The 14,373-nt window shown below is 44.4% G+C and overlaps 1 protein-coding gene across 2 annotated transcripts in view; it reads left to right on the plus strand.

The window, feature by feature from the left end:
• The window catches only part of LOC109897866 (C3 and PZP-like alpha-2-macroglobulin domain-containing protein 8), a 56,751-nt gene that overhangs the window by 33,321 nt on the left and 9,057 nt on the right, over positions 1-14,373 (plus strand). For both annotated transcript variants that reach the window (XM_020492485.2, XM_020492487.2), the window contains exons 28-34: positions 5,565-5,721; positions 5,881-5,955; positions 7,474-7,639; positions 7,822-7,908; positions 8,058-8,194; positions 8,414-8,569; positions 10,676-10,738. In XM_020492485.2, the coding sequence (XP_020348074.1) occupies positions 5,565-5,721; positions 5,881-5,955; positions 7,474-7,639; positions 7,822-7,908; positions 8,058-8,194; positions 8,414-8,569; positions 10,676-10,738 (841 nt within the window). The remainder of the gene's footprint in view (positions 1-5,564; positions 5,722-5,880; positions 5,956-7,473; positions 7,640-7,821; positions 7,909-8,057; positions 8,195-8,413; positions 8,570-10,675; positions 10,739-14,373) is intronic.

Raw genomic sequence — 14,373 nt, forward strand, 5'->3', positions numbered from 1 at the left:
GCAATATGTTTCTAGCCAGTGGGAAAGTATTTTCTTAAACCTGCAATATGTTTCTAGCCAGTGGGAAAGTATTTTCTTAAACCTGCAATATGTTTCTAGCCAGTGGGAAAGTATTTTCTTAAACCTGCAATATGTTTCTAGCCAGTGGGAAAGTATTTTCTTAAACCTGCAATATGTTTCTAGCCAGTGGGAAAGTATTTTCTTAAACCTGCAATATGTTTCTAGCCAGTGGGAAAGTATTTTCTTAAACCTGCAATATGTTTCTAGCCAGTGGGAAAGTATTTTCTTAAACCTGCAATATGTTTCTAGCCAGTGAGAAAGTATTTTCTTAAACCTGCAATATGTTTCTAGCCAGTGAGAAAGTATTTTCTTAAACATGCAATATGTTTCTAGCCAGTGGGAAAGTATTTTCTTAAACCTGCAATATGTTTCTAGCCAGTGGGAAAGTATTTTCTTAAACCTGCAATATGTTTCTAGCCAGTGAGAAAGTATTTTCTTAAACCTGCAATATGTTTCTAGCCAGTGGGAAAGTATTTTCTTAAACCTGCAATATGTTTCTAGCCAGTGGGAAAGTATTTACTTAAACCTGCAATATGTTTCTAGCCAGTGGGAAAGTATTTTCTTAAACCTGCAATATGTTTCTAGCCAGTGGGAACGTATTTTCTTAAACCTGCAATATGTTTCTAGCCAGTGGGAACGTATTTTCTTAAACCTGCAATATGTTTCTAGCCAGTGGGAAAGTATTTTCTTAAACCTGCAATATGTTTCTAGCCAGTGGGAAAGTATTTTCTTGCTCCCCACGTCACTGCGAATCTCATAGTGTTTGAAAAGGACTGTTTGTGAAATATTTAAACTTTTGATGGTGGCAGGTAGCCTAGTGATTAGGAGCCTTGGGCCAGTAACCAAAAGCTCTCTGGTTTGAATCCCCCAGTCAACTAGGTGAAAAATCTGTCTGTGCCAGTGCTTAATTTGATTCGGATCCTGCCAGAACAGCATCCGGCACCTCTCAGTTTTGGACTGTTTAGATCCTATTTGCCAGGATCCGGTACCTCTCGTGGCATGAAACGTAATTTTCGCTGTTTGCAATGTAAAAATTGGAATAAAAGTGAGAGTTAATTTGAGTTGCCTGCTCTGTAATTGTCCTGTCCCCTAAAAAGAACTTTGCCTATTGTGAAAATGTAGATTTTCATCCCGCACCTGATATTTTAAGAATTGATTTGGGGTTGGGCCTGCCCGGGTTTATGATTTGCACAACATTGTATCCTAGAGACCAACTCGTGGCAGGTGCTGTGGTGCGAGAGACAAGCGTGTCTGTAGCCTATCTGTCACAGGCTCCTGCTTAAACAAAAATACTTATCTGTCTTCCAAATGGGCCTATTAAGCGAACGGAATTGTTTTTACAAACTAAAACTCAAACGAAAGAGATAGGCTTTTGGCACGAGAGCATTGGCCATCGCCGGTGAGTAAGCTGTGGTTGGGTCAGTGAAACTGGAAGCTTTTTAGGACTTTAATTTCCTCATATTGTACGATATGTGTCTCCACACACCTAGGCCTAGGCTATTGATGGATTCAAGACAAGGTCGTTTTTAATGATCTCAGATTCTCAGTTTGTCAGTGTCAAAGTAGCCTGACAATTCAATCATTTGTGCGGTATTAAAAAAGATTATGCTAAAGTCTCTAGTCATATAAAATGACAGAATTGCATGAAATGCGTTTATAAAAGGCTACAGAAATAGTCTCTACTGATCTAGTCTAGACCACTACGCAAATGCGATGATATGCATTCAATGCTTTATTATAAAGATGATTTTCCGGGAGCTCAGAGATCACCAGGTCACCCCTGTCTTTTATTCCAGCAACTCACAATTTACAAATTAAGCACTGCTGCCCTTGAGGAAGGCACTTAACTCGAATTGCTCCTGTATGTTGCTCTGGATAAGAGCATCTGCTAAATGACTAAAATGTAAATGTAATGTCATCGTATATAACTTTTTTTTCACATATGATACACTGTTATTGTACTGGAGGTAATGAAAATGAAGTTGAAAAGTGGTGGAATTGCCCTTTAACGGAAAATGTGTTGTGCCTTTCGACATGCCCTACAAACTGGAACTGGGGCATTTGTTTGGTATTTTATTAGGATCCTATTAACTGTTGCAAATGCAGCAGCTACTCTTCCTGGGGTCCAACACAAAACATGAAACATGAAACATGACATAACACAGAACATTAATACACAAGAACAGCTCAAGGAAAGAACTACACCAATTTAAAAAAGTATAAAAAATAAAGCAATTTAATTACTGCTCCGGTGTAATTAGTGATAACATTAAACTTTTACATAAAAACCCTTCAAACCTCTGTATGCAGGAAGAGGATATTAAGACGAAATGAAGTGTAACGGCCATAATAGTGTAAGCATTGGTTTTGGAGCCACGGGCCACATGGCAGGACCCAGATGTTAAACCTTATGTAAACCTGTAGCAACATACACTGTTTTAATCCATCAGCTTGGTGTTTATATGTCAGAACAACCCACCTTTTGTTTGGCCTCCAGAGTTAATCATTAGCACAGGTCCTTTATGGGTAGGTTGACAGTGCTCTTAATGCAGTGCTAATGTATTCCAGCTTGTAAACATGTATCTGAGCGGACATTGCAGGGCCTAATGAAAAGATTGTACATAATGACACAGGCTCCGTCCGCTAATGCCTGGTCTGGGTGATGCCAAGGCTTTTAGCCCTACTCTGCTCTGCTCTGGTCTCTGTGTATGTCCCTGTGGGTTGAATATTGGGACACAGAGCTAAGGATGAGGATGGGCTGGTTTTCATCATTACCCCCTGCCTGCCTCTCATGCAGATTCAGATGCTCTGTGCGTGTGTGTGTGTGCTTGTGTATGTGTGTGTGTGCGTGCGTGTGTGTATGTGTGATTCTGTTTGTGTGTGTGTGTGTGATTGTGAGTGCTTGTGTCTCTGTGTGTTTAGTGGAGTGGTGTTGGGATATGTCAAGATGTCTTTGCAGGGTTGGGGGTGAGGGTGCTGTGGTGGGCCCTGGACCGGACCTGGCATCCCCTCTTCCGGCATCGCTCGCATACCAGCCTCCGTCTGGATCCAATGAGAGCCACATGCTGGTGTAATCTGCAGAACCCCTGCCACCACCACCACCGCCCCTTCAACCCTTCAATCCCTGTAGCCTACTTAATATCCTGGCCTGGGGTAAATATGTAGCCTGATGGAAGCTCCATACTCTGGGCCTGTTAGTGGTGCCTGGTTAGATACACACGGGACATGTTGAGGCTGGCATGAAGTGGAACTGATAGCAGAGATTGAGAGAACTAATAGAACTAACTAATACTGTGTTGTGTTAAACAATCGATTTCTACTCCAATGCCAAACAGGCATGGTGAGGAACGAGGGTGAATATAGCAGGAATATGGTGTTTGTATCAAGTCAGATCTTAGATAACTGGATGCTTGATTGCTAGATGTTTACATGTTGAAATGGAGAATGGTTGTTATCGCTATGTGTTTGGACATGGTAACCCCTTCTCTTCCCTCTCACAGAGCCCTGGTGTGTGTGTGTGTGTGTGTGTGTGTTTGGACTTATTTAGAAGACCTCTGTCTATTTGGACTCCATATGACCAACTTTTTGCAAGTACTTCCCAAACAATACATCCGTTATTAAACCTGCATCAAAATAACCAGTAGCCAGGGAATTTATCATGTTGTGGCGTTGTTAACATGGGACTTACTTTTCAGGAAGTCTTGGTCGTTCCTTTAGGCAATTATAAAACCCACTTCTATTGACGTTCCAGGATCCAGCTCCAATGTGCTGTTCTGAATGACCTCTGTGTGCTATTCATAACAACATGTCAACAACTTCCTCAAAGTCCAGTGAGGGAGTGGAAGCCCACAGGGAGGGAGGGAGTGACTTTAGCCAGGCAGAGTGGAGGAAGCAGCCCGGTCTCTGGCGTTTACTCGCCCACTAAATCATCTTTACGCTACCCAGCAACTCTCTCTGGGGCCTGGCAGTTAAAGCCGGTGACACAATATTACTTAACATTATAAAAATTCTTGCTGCCTCTCTGGGGAGACATAACTTCCAGGGCACAGCAAGAGAAGATTTAATACCGTGGTTTATGGGAGAGATTTTTTTCTCTTGGCTTGTTCCTTGAGTTAAGGCCCAAATGTATGTTTGGGGAAAAAAACATGGTTTATTTATTTATTCCCCCTTTTTTATGGTAAGCAGCTTGTCTCGTCATTTGGCTGCTCTGGGGAGGATGCTGTAATGGAATGCCGGTCTGTAATTAAAGAGCATTGGCCAGAGTGTGCATGTTTCACTAAGGGCAGTTGTTTATGTATGACCGTGTGTTTATTAGCATGGACGGGTCCCTCACCATTGGCCCCTCTGTGGATCTGGGGTTTGATTCCCGCTGTGATTCCAGTTCAGAAACTCCAGGTCTTACACTGTTTCTGGACATTAGAAATACCTACCCTGGGGATGACTGTTGTTTATACATTCAGAATGTTTATATTCCAGCATGCAGAAACATACTTGATTTGGCTTTGTGACAGTCCTTGTTCTTGACAATGAAAAGCTGCTGGATCCTGTGGTGACTATCTGCGTTTTACCCACTCCTCCTCCATCTTCCATCTTCATCTTCATCTGCTCTCCCTCGCTCTGTACCACCCACTCCTCCTCCATCTTCCATCTTCATCTTCATCTGCTCTCCCTCGCTCTGTACCACCCACTCCTCCTCCATCTTCCATCTTCATCTTCATCTGCTCTCCCTCGCTCTGTACCACCCACTCCTCCTCCATCTTCCATCTTCATCTTAATCTGCTCTCCCTCGCTCTGTACCACCCACTCCTCCTCCATCTTCCATCTTCATCTGCTCTCCCCTGCTCTGTACCACCCACTCCTCCTCCATCTTCCATCTTCATCTTCATCTGCTCTTCCTCACTCTTTACCACCCACTCCTCCATCTTCCTCTCTTCCATCTTCATCTGCTCTCCCTCGCTCTGTACCACCCACTCCTCCATCTTCCTCTCTTCCATCTTCATCTGCTCTCCCTTGCTCTGTACCACCCACGCCTCCTCCATCTTCCTCTCTTCCATCTTCATCTGCTCTCCCTCGCTCTGTGCCACCCACTCCTCCTCCATCTTCCTCTCTTCCATCTTCATCTGCTCTCCCTCGATCTGTACCACCCAATCCTCCATCTTCCTCTCTTCCATCTTCATCTGCTCTCCCTCGCTCTGTACCACCCCTCCATCCCTCTCTCTGTCAGTCTGTTTTTGCCTGACAGGATTTTTATGTAGTTTGATTTTCTCACCATGACGTAGCATGTAACAGCTGCCATCTCACTCAACCTTGTTTCTGTTTAGAGATTTAAAATGTGTGACTGGTTGGGGAACATTCCACCCCATTCAAATGATTTATGTGAACTCTGATGTGAAGTTTGAGAAGTATTTTTGAACGATATGTCAGCACATGCTTGAAAGAAACCCAATCCTCCCTCCCTCCCTCCCTCTGTCTCTGTCTCTTCTCTCTTTCTCACTCCCCTCCAGGCTGACAGCGTTTGTGTTGAAATCCTTTGCTCAGTCTCGTGGGTTCATCTTCATTGACCCAGAGGAGCTGCGTGCTGCCAAGGCCTGGCTCATCAACCACCAGAGAGAGGAGGGCTCCTTCCCCGCCATGGGACGCATCCTCAACAAAGACCTACAGGTGCGTGCGTAGGTGTATCTGTGTTGTGTAACAGGAGACTGGCCTGTGGTGATGCCTGACATAGTGACCCAGAACCATAGACAGTGTGGAGGGATGTACACAGACGAGGTGTGTGTGTTTTCATAGGCACCATTAACCAGTGTTATTCTCCATCTAAAGGGAGGAATCCATGGAAAGATCTCGTTGACAGCGTACGTGGTTGCAGCCCTCCTGGAGACAGGAATAACTACAGAGGTAAGAGGAACAATGGGTGGGACCATGACCTTTCCTACCAATCAGCCTCACCTCCTGAACAGCATTATTTAGCACAGTGAATCCTAACCTGACATTTATATGTGGATGTAAATTGGACTTTCAGTGAATCTTTCAAGCTCAGACCTAATAACAGAATATGTGTGTGTATATGAGTGTATGTCAGAGAAGGCTATTGGGAGGAGTTATAGGCAGACGGGCTGATTGTAATGGCTGGAATGGAATCAATGGAACGGAGTCAAACATATGGTTTCCATATGTTCGATATGTTTGATGCTATTCCATTCCAGCCATTGCGATGAGCCCATCCTTCTATAGCGCCTCCCACCAGCCTCCTCTGGTGTGTGTGCGTGCGTTACTGTGTGTTTGCCGGTACATTCCCATCAGCACAAAATATGGATGTTCTGGCACGGCGCCCCCTCATATTTGTTATGCTCCAGTGGCAGTAATCTAATATCTAATCCCTGGCTGACTGATAGATATTTATGAGGAGGACATGCAGAGACAATGATGTCTGTGGAAGGTAGTACACCTAGGCCACATTCCTGTCATGGGGTACCTCGCCATGCTCTTACCCTGGTGCTGAACCCGAGACGGCGTGCTCACCGGCCAGTTAAACCCTCTGTAATGTTCTTTGAAGCAACACCTTTGAACACACTGGCAGTGACACTGACATTTTGTCATGGTCGCTCTAGTAAAAATATATCTTTGGCTATTGAAAGGTAGCAGTGTCCTTTATTTGAAGTGCGGTAGGCCCTTTATCTGCCAAAGTCATTGTTGCAGAAGAATGTTGCTGTTTATGTGTTCAGGGAGTGAGTCCATGTAATGTTTATGCTTTGTCCTACTTTGAGCGTGTTGCCAATACCAATGTTAAACCCCAGATTGTTATTGTGTCAGCTCTCAATTCATTCATGCACAGTTCTGCACAAGGTATTCACAAAGTATTTCTTCACTCTGGCTCCCTTCCATCCATCTCCCTCCCCCTTCACAAAACCCCCCTTTTCTCTTCCTGTCTTCCTATATTTCCCTATCTATCCTGAAGGGCTCTCCAGAGAATCAGACCTTTTAAAACTGATGCCAACTATAAAAGGATACTTGACATCAAAGCAAAACTCCTTCCATCTTACAAATTCAGTTATTTAAAAGATGACTAGGCAGACTAAAGTGAGTGGCTGCTGAAGTCATATCTGAGTGCGCTCAAGAAAATGGGGCACATCTGGAAAAGATGAAAGTGCTCCTACCTTTAATGGCTCAGAGAATGTTTATTTGCCTTTTGATAAGCAGCACATCTGAGTTGAGGAGTATGAGTTGGGACAGTACAGATCTTGAACATTCAGCAAAGATCAAATATGCCTGACTTAAGCGAAAGATGAATACGGATGGAGGGAAGGCGTTGTGGAGAGATGTGTATCCATTTCTCGTACGAAGGTTTTGTCTGTGTGTGCAATGTGTTAGCGCACGTGTGTGTGTATTTATATAAATATGTGTTCTCTTCCCCAGGAGGAGAAGATTGCTGTGGCCAAGGCAAAGGGTTTCCTGGAGAGTAACACATACACAGCTGATGACCCGTACACCACAGCCCTGTCTTCCTACGTCCTGGCTCTGTTACGAAGCCCCTATGCTTCCCTCGCTCTCCGACGCCTCAACCACATGGCCATCACACAAGGTACTCAGCTGTAAGGAACTGATCTCATATCAGTTTGGTTGCCTACCAATTCATATTAAACACTAAACTAACATGACACTGTTCTTTCTCACATTGTTCCTTCCACTGTTCTTTCTCACATTGTTCCTTCCACTTTCCTTTCTCTCCATCACTCACTGTTCTTTCTTCTCTGTTTCAATCAGACGGCTTCACCCACTGGAGTCTGACGGGCAGCAGGGTGACCGATGAGGACACTTTCATGGGCTTTAGTGACGGTCTTTCTCAGTCAGGTAGACACACACACTGTCTCGCCTCCTGTGGCCACAGCTAGACTATCCTCTATGACTGATGATGTTCTCACATCTTGACTTTTAGTATTAGTGTGAATGTCTGGTGGCTGTCTAGTGTTTGCATACTAATAGTCTCCTCCATGTCCCAGTGGTGTCAGCGGAGGTGGAGATGACAGCATACGGCCTGCTGACCTACACCCTACTGGGTGACGTGGCCTCCGCACTGCCTGTGGTCAAGTGGCTCTCCCAGCAGAGGAATGCCCTCGGGGGCTTCTCCTCCACACAGGTACCCCTCACAAGCCTCTCCGCCTCTTTGTCCAAAGCATTCTCCAAAATGTGGTTGAATTTTTCCTTTATTTTACCAGATTAGCCTCACTGACATTTAAAATCTCTTTTAGAAGAGATAACCAGCTCAGCAAAGTATATTTGGAACAACTGGTAACTGTTCATCTGGTCAGACTGGTCAGCATCCTTCTAATAACTGTGTGTCTGTCCTCTTTTCTAGGACACTTGTGTAGCTCTTCAGGCGTTGTCTGAGTACGCTATCCTGTCATATGTGGGAGGAGTCAACCTGACCATCTCTCTGGCCTCTACCAACCTGGACTTCCAGGAGAGCTTTGAACTGCACCGCGACAACCAAAAGATCCTGCAGAGCGCCTCGGTAGGGTCACGTTGCCCTTAGACTCTCATAATGGTTAAGGTTAGGATTGGAGGAAGGTAATCTGATCCTAGATCTGTGCCTAAGGGCATCTTCTTTCTGAGGTAAACACTCTTGCTCAAGTAGTTAAGGGACCCCTACGGTGCCAAGATACACACTACACACAGAAGCAAAAATTACAGAATTGTCCATTTTCAATGATGGGTATCTTAAATAACATCCACTAAGTCAATGCAGTTGAGGATAACTAGGAGACTTTATCTAAGCAATGGCATGTGTTTCCCAGTGAATAAACCAGTGAGTGTGTTCAGGCTGTACGTCTACATTTCCTTCTCATCCCCACAGTGAGGGAGTAGCTCAGGTAAGGGCTTGAACTTTTGTTCCCTCTGCCAGGCATGTAATTATCTGCCCTAATTAGCTGTGTCAGTTTAATTGTGGGTAATTTAGCTATGCTGGTTAGTGGCCAGGCTATTTGACTGCTGCTGCTTACATCAACAGCATTCAAATCAAATTTTATTTGTCACATGCGCCGAATACAACAGGTGTAGTAGACCTTACCGTGAAATGCTTACTTACAAGCCCTTAATCAACAATGCAGTTTTAAGAAAATAGAGCTAAGAAAATATTCACTAATATATATATATAAAAAAGTAACACAATAAAATAACAATAATGAGACTATATCAGTGGAGGCTCCTCAGAGGAGGAAGGGAAGGACCATCCTCAGTGAATTTAATTTTAAAAAATTGTAAAACATTCTAAAATGTATCATTTTTAGATAAAATTATACTAAATATGTCACCAAATAATTGTTTAAAACACACTATTTTGCAATGAATGGCTACAGTAGCCTCAATAGCACTCTGTCGGGTAGCACCATGGTGTAGCCAGAGGACAGCTAGCTTCCGTCCTTCTCTTGGTACATTGACTTCAATACAAAACCTAGGAGGCTCTTGCTTCTCACCCCCATCCATAGACTTACATAGTAATTATGGCAACTTCCGGAGGACGTCCTCCAACCTATCAGAGCTCTTGCAGCATGAACTGACATGTTGTCCACCCAATCAAATAATCAAATAATTAATTTAGTTCTGAAAGCATAAGCTACAGCTAGCTAGCACTGCAGTGCATAAAATGTGGTGAGTAGTTGACTCAAAGAGAGAGAAAGATAATAGTTGAACCGTTTTCAACAAATTAACTTCTTGAAAAAAGAAGAAGCAAGAGAGAGAGATATTTCATCTTGTCTTTTCACTTTCAGTTTCACTTACTTGCAAATGCAGCTAACATTAGTTAGTTTAGCCTACTGAAACACCCTGCTCAAACAGAGGGATGCTATGTTAGCTAGTTGGCTATGACTATCCAACACAACACTGGAACCCTTCCATGTAAGCCTTTGGTTTTATTAATTTATTGCCACCGGGGCCTGCGGTGTAACTGTAAACTGCTTACTGACTGTACACTGTAACGTTACTGCATGATTGGAGCAGTTTACTAACACATTAGTGCTATTACCTATGTTGACTAGGACGTTACTTTAGCTAATATGAGGACAATGATGACAATTACTTTCGGTTATCTTTATTTTTATTTTTTTTGGTGTTCATTTGGTGTTCATTCAAAGAAGATGTACACTTTCCACGCTACGCTTTGGTCTCATTCCGACAACGGACGTAACACTTGGCCTCGCAGCCTTGTGAATGTTGACCTGTTTCAAGGTCTTGCTCACATCGGCTACGGAGAGCGGGATCACACAGTCGTCCAGAACAGCTGGTGCTATCATGCATGCTTAACCCAGTGTTGCTTGCCTTGAAACGAGCATAAAAGGCATTTAGCCCATCTGGTAGGCTTGCGTTACTGGGCAGCTTGCGGCTGGGTTTACCTTTGTTGTCCGTAACAGTTTGCAAGCCCTGACACATCCGACAAGCGTCAGAGCCGGTGTAGTAGGATTCAATTTTAGTCCTGTTTTGACTCTTTGCCTGTTTGATGGTTTGTCTCTCTAACCGCCTCTGTCACCTCCCTCCCACCCCTTTTCTCTCTCAAACCTATTCTCCCTTTTTTCCTCTTTCTCTCTCGCTCTGTCTCTCTCTCCCTTCCCTCCTCTCGCTGCAGATTCCCAGTATTCCCACAGGGCTGTTTGTCAGTGCTAAAGGCGAGGGCTGCTGTCTCATGCAGGTACGTTACTTCTGATCTCCCCCTTCTATAATTTTATCTTTCACTCACAGAGAATCCTCCAGAGGGGAAAAGCCAGTGCATTCCCATGACTCATTGCTCTAATGCCCAAATTCCTGACTGTAAATCGGGATGATCTTGTAAAACGTAGGGAATTGTTCAGCAGGGACTGTTCGTTCCCCAATTACACTGGATAGGATGCTGTTTTTCCTTTACCTTGTCACTAAAACAGAAAGCTATTTGAGGCCAGGGTGCATAAACAACTACTGGGGGAGTTTCTCTGTTCAGCTTCCTGCTCTAGATAGAACACAGCGTTCCTCCTCTCCTCACTTTGCCTTTCCGGCATGTTTAGAAGAGCCTGTCAACCTTAACCCTCTTCACATGACAGGTGATCATTATACTGGTCTCAAATGGGTTCTGTGATCCTTCAGATAAAACTAACAGTTATTGGATCCTTTGAAAAAAGACAGAAATCTTATAAGCATAATTCTGCAGGTAGCCTAGCGTTAGGCCAGTAACCGAAAGGTAGCTAGCTCGAATCCCTCGACAAGGTGAAAATATGTTAATGAGCCCTTGAGCAAGGCACTTAACCCTAATTTCTACAGGGTTGCCATTGATAATGGCAGACTGGTCGTGACCCCACTTTCCCAGGGTGTTTCAGGGAGAGTTGGGATATGCAAAAAAAAAAACATTTCCAATTCACACATGCGTAATTAATACACATTTGTACATGTGTAAAATAGGACAGGAATAAGTGCCCACCAAAGTATTATACATTTTATCATTACATATATACACTGGGGTATAGCCCCAGTATCCTATGATGGTGCCACCATTCCAACAAGTCAGTTCATCAAATTTCTGCCCTGCTAGAGCTGCCACGGTCAACTGTACTGTAAGTGGCGGCAGGGTAGCCTAGTGGTTAAAGCGTTGGGCTAGAAAGGTTTCAAGTTCAAATCCCGAGCTGACAAGGTACAAATCTGTCGTTCTGCCCCTGAACAAGGCAGTTAACCCACTGTTCCTAGGCCGTCATTGAAAATAAGAATTTGTTCTTAACTGACTTGCCTAGTCAGGTTTTTTTTAAAGTGCTGTTATTGTGAAGTGGAAACATCTAGGAGCATCAACGGCTCAGCTGTGAAGTGATAGGCCACACAAGCTCACAGAACGGGACCACAGAGTGCTAAAGCATGTAGCACGTAAAAAATGTCTGTCCCTGGTTGCAACACTCACTACTGAGTTCCAAACTGCCTCTGGAAGCAAAGTTGGCACAATAACTGTTTGTCGAGAGCTTCATGAAATGGGTTTCCATGGCCGCACACAAGCCTTAGATCGCCATGCGCAATGCCAAGCGTCAGCTGGAGTGGTGTAAAGCTCGCCGCCATGGACTCTGGAGCAGTGGAAATGTATTTTCTGGAGTGAATCACGCTTCACCATCTGTCAGTCCGATGGATGAATCTGGGTTTGGCGGATGCCAGGAGAACTTTACCTGCCCGTATGCATAGTGCCAATGGTAAAGTTTGGTGGAGAAGGAATAATGGTTTGGGGCTGTTTTTCATGGTCCGGTCTAAGCCCCTTAGTTTCAGTGAAGGGAAATCTTAACGCTACAGCATACAACATTCTAGATGATTCTTGGCATCCAACTTTGTGGCAACAGTTTGGGGAAGGCCCTTTCTGTTTCAGCATTACAATCAAATCAAAGTGTATTTGTCACCTGCGCCGAATACAATGCTTACTTACAGGCCCTAACCAACAGTGCAATTTTGTAAGCAAAAAATAGGTATTAGGTGAACAATAGATAATTAAAGAAATAAAAAACAACAGTGAAAAGACAGTGAAAAATAACAGTAGCGAGGCTATAACAGTAGCGAGGCTATATACAGTAGTGAGGCTACATACAGTAGTGAGGCTATAAACAGTAGCGAGGCTATAACAGTAGCGAGGCTATAACAGTAGCGAGGCTATAAACAGTAGCGAGGCTATATACAGTAGCAAGGCTATAACAGTAGCGAGGCTATAAACAGTAGCAAGGCTATAAAAGTAGCGAGGCTATATACAGTAGCAAGGCTATAAAAGTAGCGAGGCTATAAACAGTAGCAAGGCTATAACAGTAGCGAGGCTATATACAGTAGCGAGGCTATAAACAGTAGCGAGGCTATATACAGTAGCGAGGCTATATACAGTAGCGAGGCTATAACAGTAGCGAGGCTATAACAGTAGCGAGGCTATATACAGTAGCGAGGCTATATACAGTAGCAAGGCTATATACAGTAGCAAGGCTATATACAGTAGCAAGGCTATATACAGGCACCGGTTAGTCGGGCTGATTGAGGTAGTATGTACATGTAGATATGGTTAAAGTGACTATGCATATATGATAAACAGAGAGTAGCAGTAGCGTAAAAGAGGGGTTGGTGGGTGATGGGTGGCGGGACACAATGCAGATAGTCTGGGTAGCCATTTGAATACCTGTTCAGGAGTCTTATGGCTTGGGGGTTAAAGCTATTGAGAAGCCTTTTGGTCCTAGACTTGGCGCTCCGGTACCGCTTTCCATGCGGTAGTTAGAGAGATCAATCTATGGCTGGGGTCTTTGACAATTTTTAGGGCCTTCCTCTGACACCGCCTGGTGTAGAGGTCCTGGATGGCAGACAGCTTTGCCCCAGTGATGTACTGGGCCGTACACACTACCCCTACTGGGCCGTAGGCTTTGTCGTGCGCTCATCACGACTGTCTTGGTATATTTGGACCATTCTAGTTTGTTGGTGATGTGGACACTAAGGAACTTGAAGCTCTCAGCCTGCTCCAATGCCCCCGTGCACAAAGCGAGGACATTACATAAATGGTTTGTCGAGATCGGTGTGGAGGAACTTGACTGGCCTGCACAGAGCCCTGACCTCAACCCCATTGAACACCTTTGGGATGAATTGGAAAGCCGACTGCAAGCCAGGCCTAAACGCCCAACAACAGTGCCTGACCTCACTAATGCTCTCATGGATGAATGGAAGCAAATCCCTGCAGCAATGTTCCAACATTTAGTGGAAAGCCTTCCCAGAAGAGTGGAGACTGTTATAGTAGCAAAGGGGGGACCAACTCCATATTAATGCCCATGATTTTAGAATGAGATTTTCGACGAGCAGGTGTCCAGATACTTTTGGTCATGTAGTGTATTACCTTACCCCGTTCAAAGGCACTTCAATCTTTTGTCTTGCCCATTCACTCTCTGAATTGCACACATACACAATCCATGAGAGGAACCTAGAGATTAACCAGGCTCTGAGGGGGGGCCAGTCCTCCAGTCCTCTGGCTGTGCCGGTGGAGATTATAAGAGTACATGGCCATTAAGGCTAGATCGTTCTTCAAGATGTTCAAATGTTCATAGATGACCAGCAGGGTCAAATAATAATCACAGTGGTGATAGAGGGTGCAACAGGGCAGCACCTCAGGAGTAAATGTCAGTTGGCTTTTTCATTTCCGAACTTTTAGGTCGAGACAGCAGGTGAGAGAGAGAGAGTCAAAACAGCAGGTCCAGGATAAGGTAGCAGGTCCGGTGAACAGGTCAGGGTTCCATAGCCGCAGGCAAAACAGCAGAAAGTGGATCAGCAGCACAACCAGGTGGACTGGGGACAGCGACAGCGAGAAGT

This window comes from Oncorhynchus kisutch, linkage group LG10 (genome assembly GCF_002021735.2).
Source record: "Oncorhynchus kisutch isolate 150728-3 linkage group LG10, Okis_V2, whole genome shotgun sequence".
Taxonomy (NCBI): domain Eukaryota; kingdom Metazoa; phylum Chordata; class Actinopteri; order Salmoniformes; family Salmonidae; genus Oncorhynchus; species Oncorhynchus kisutch.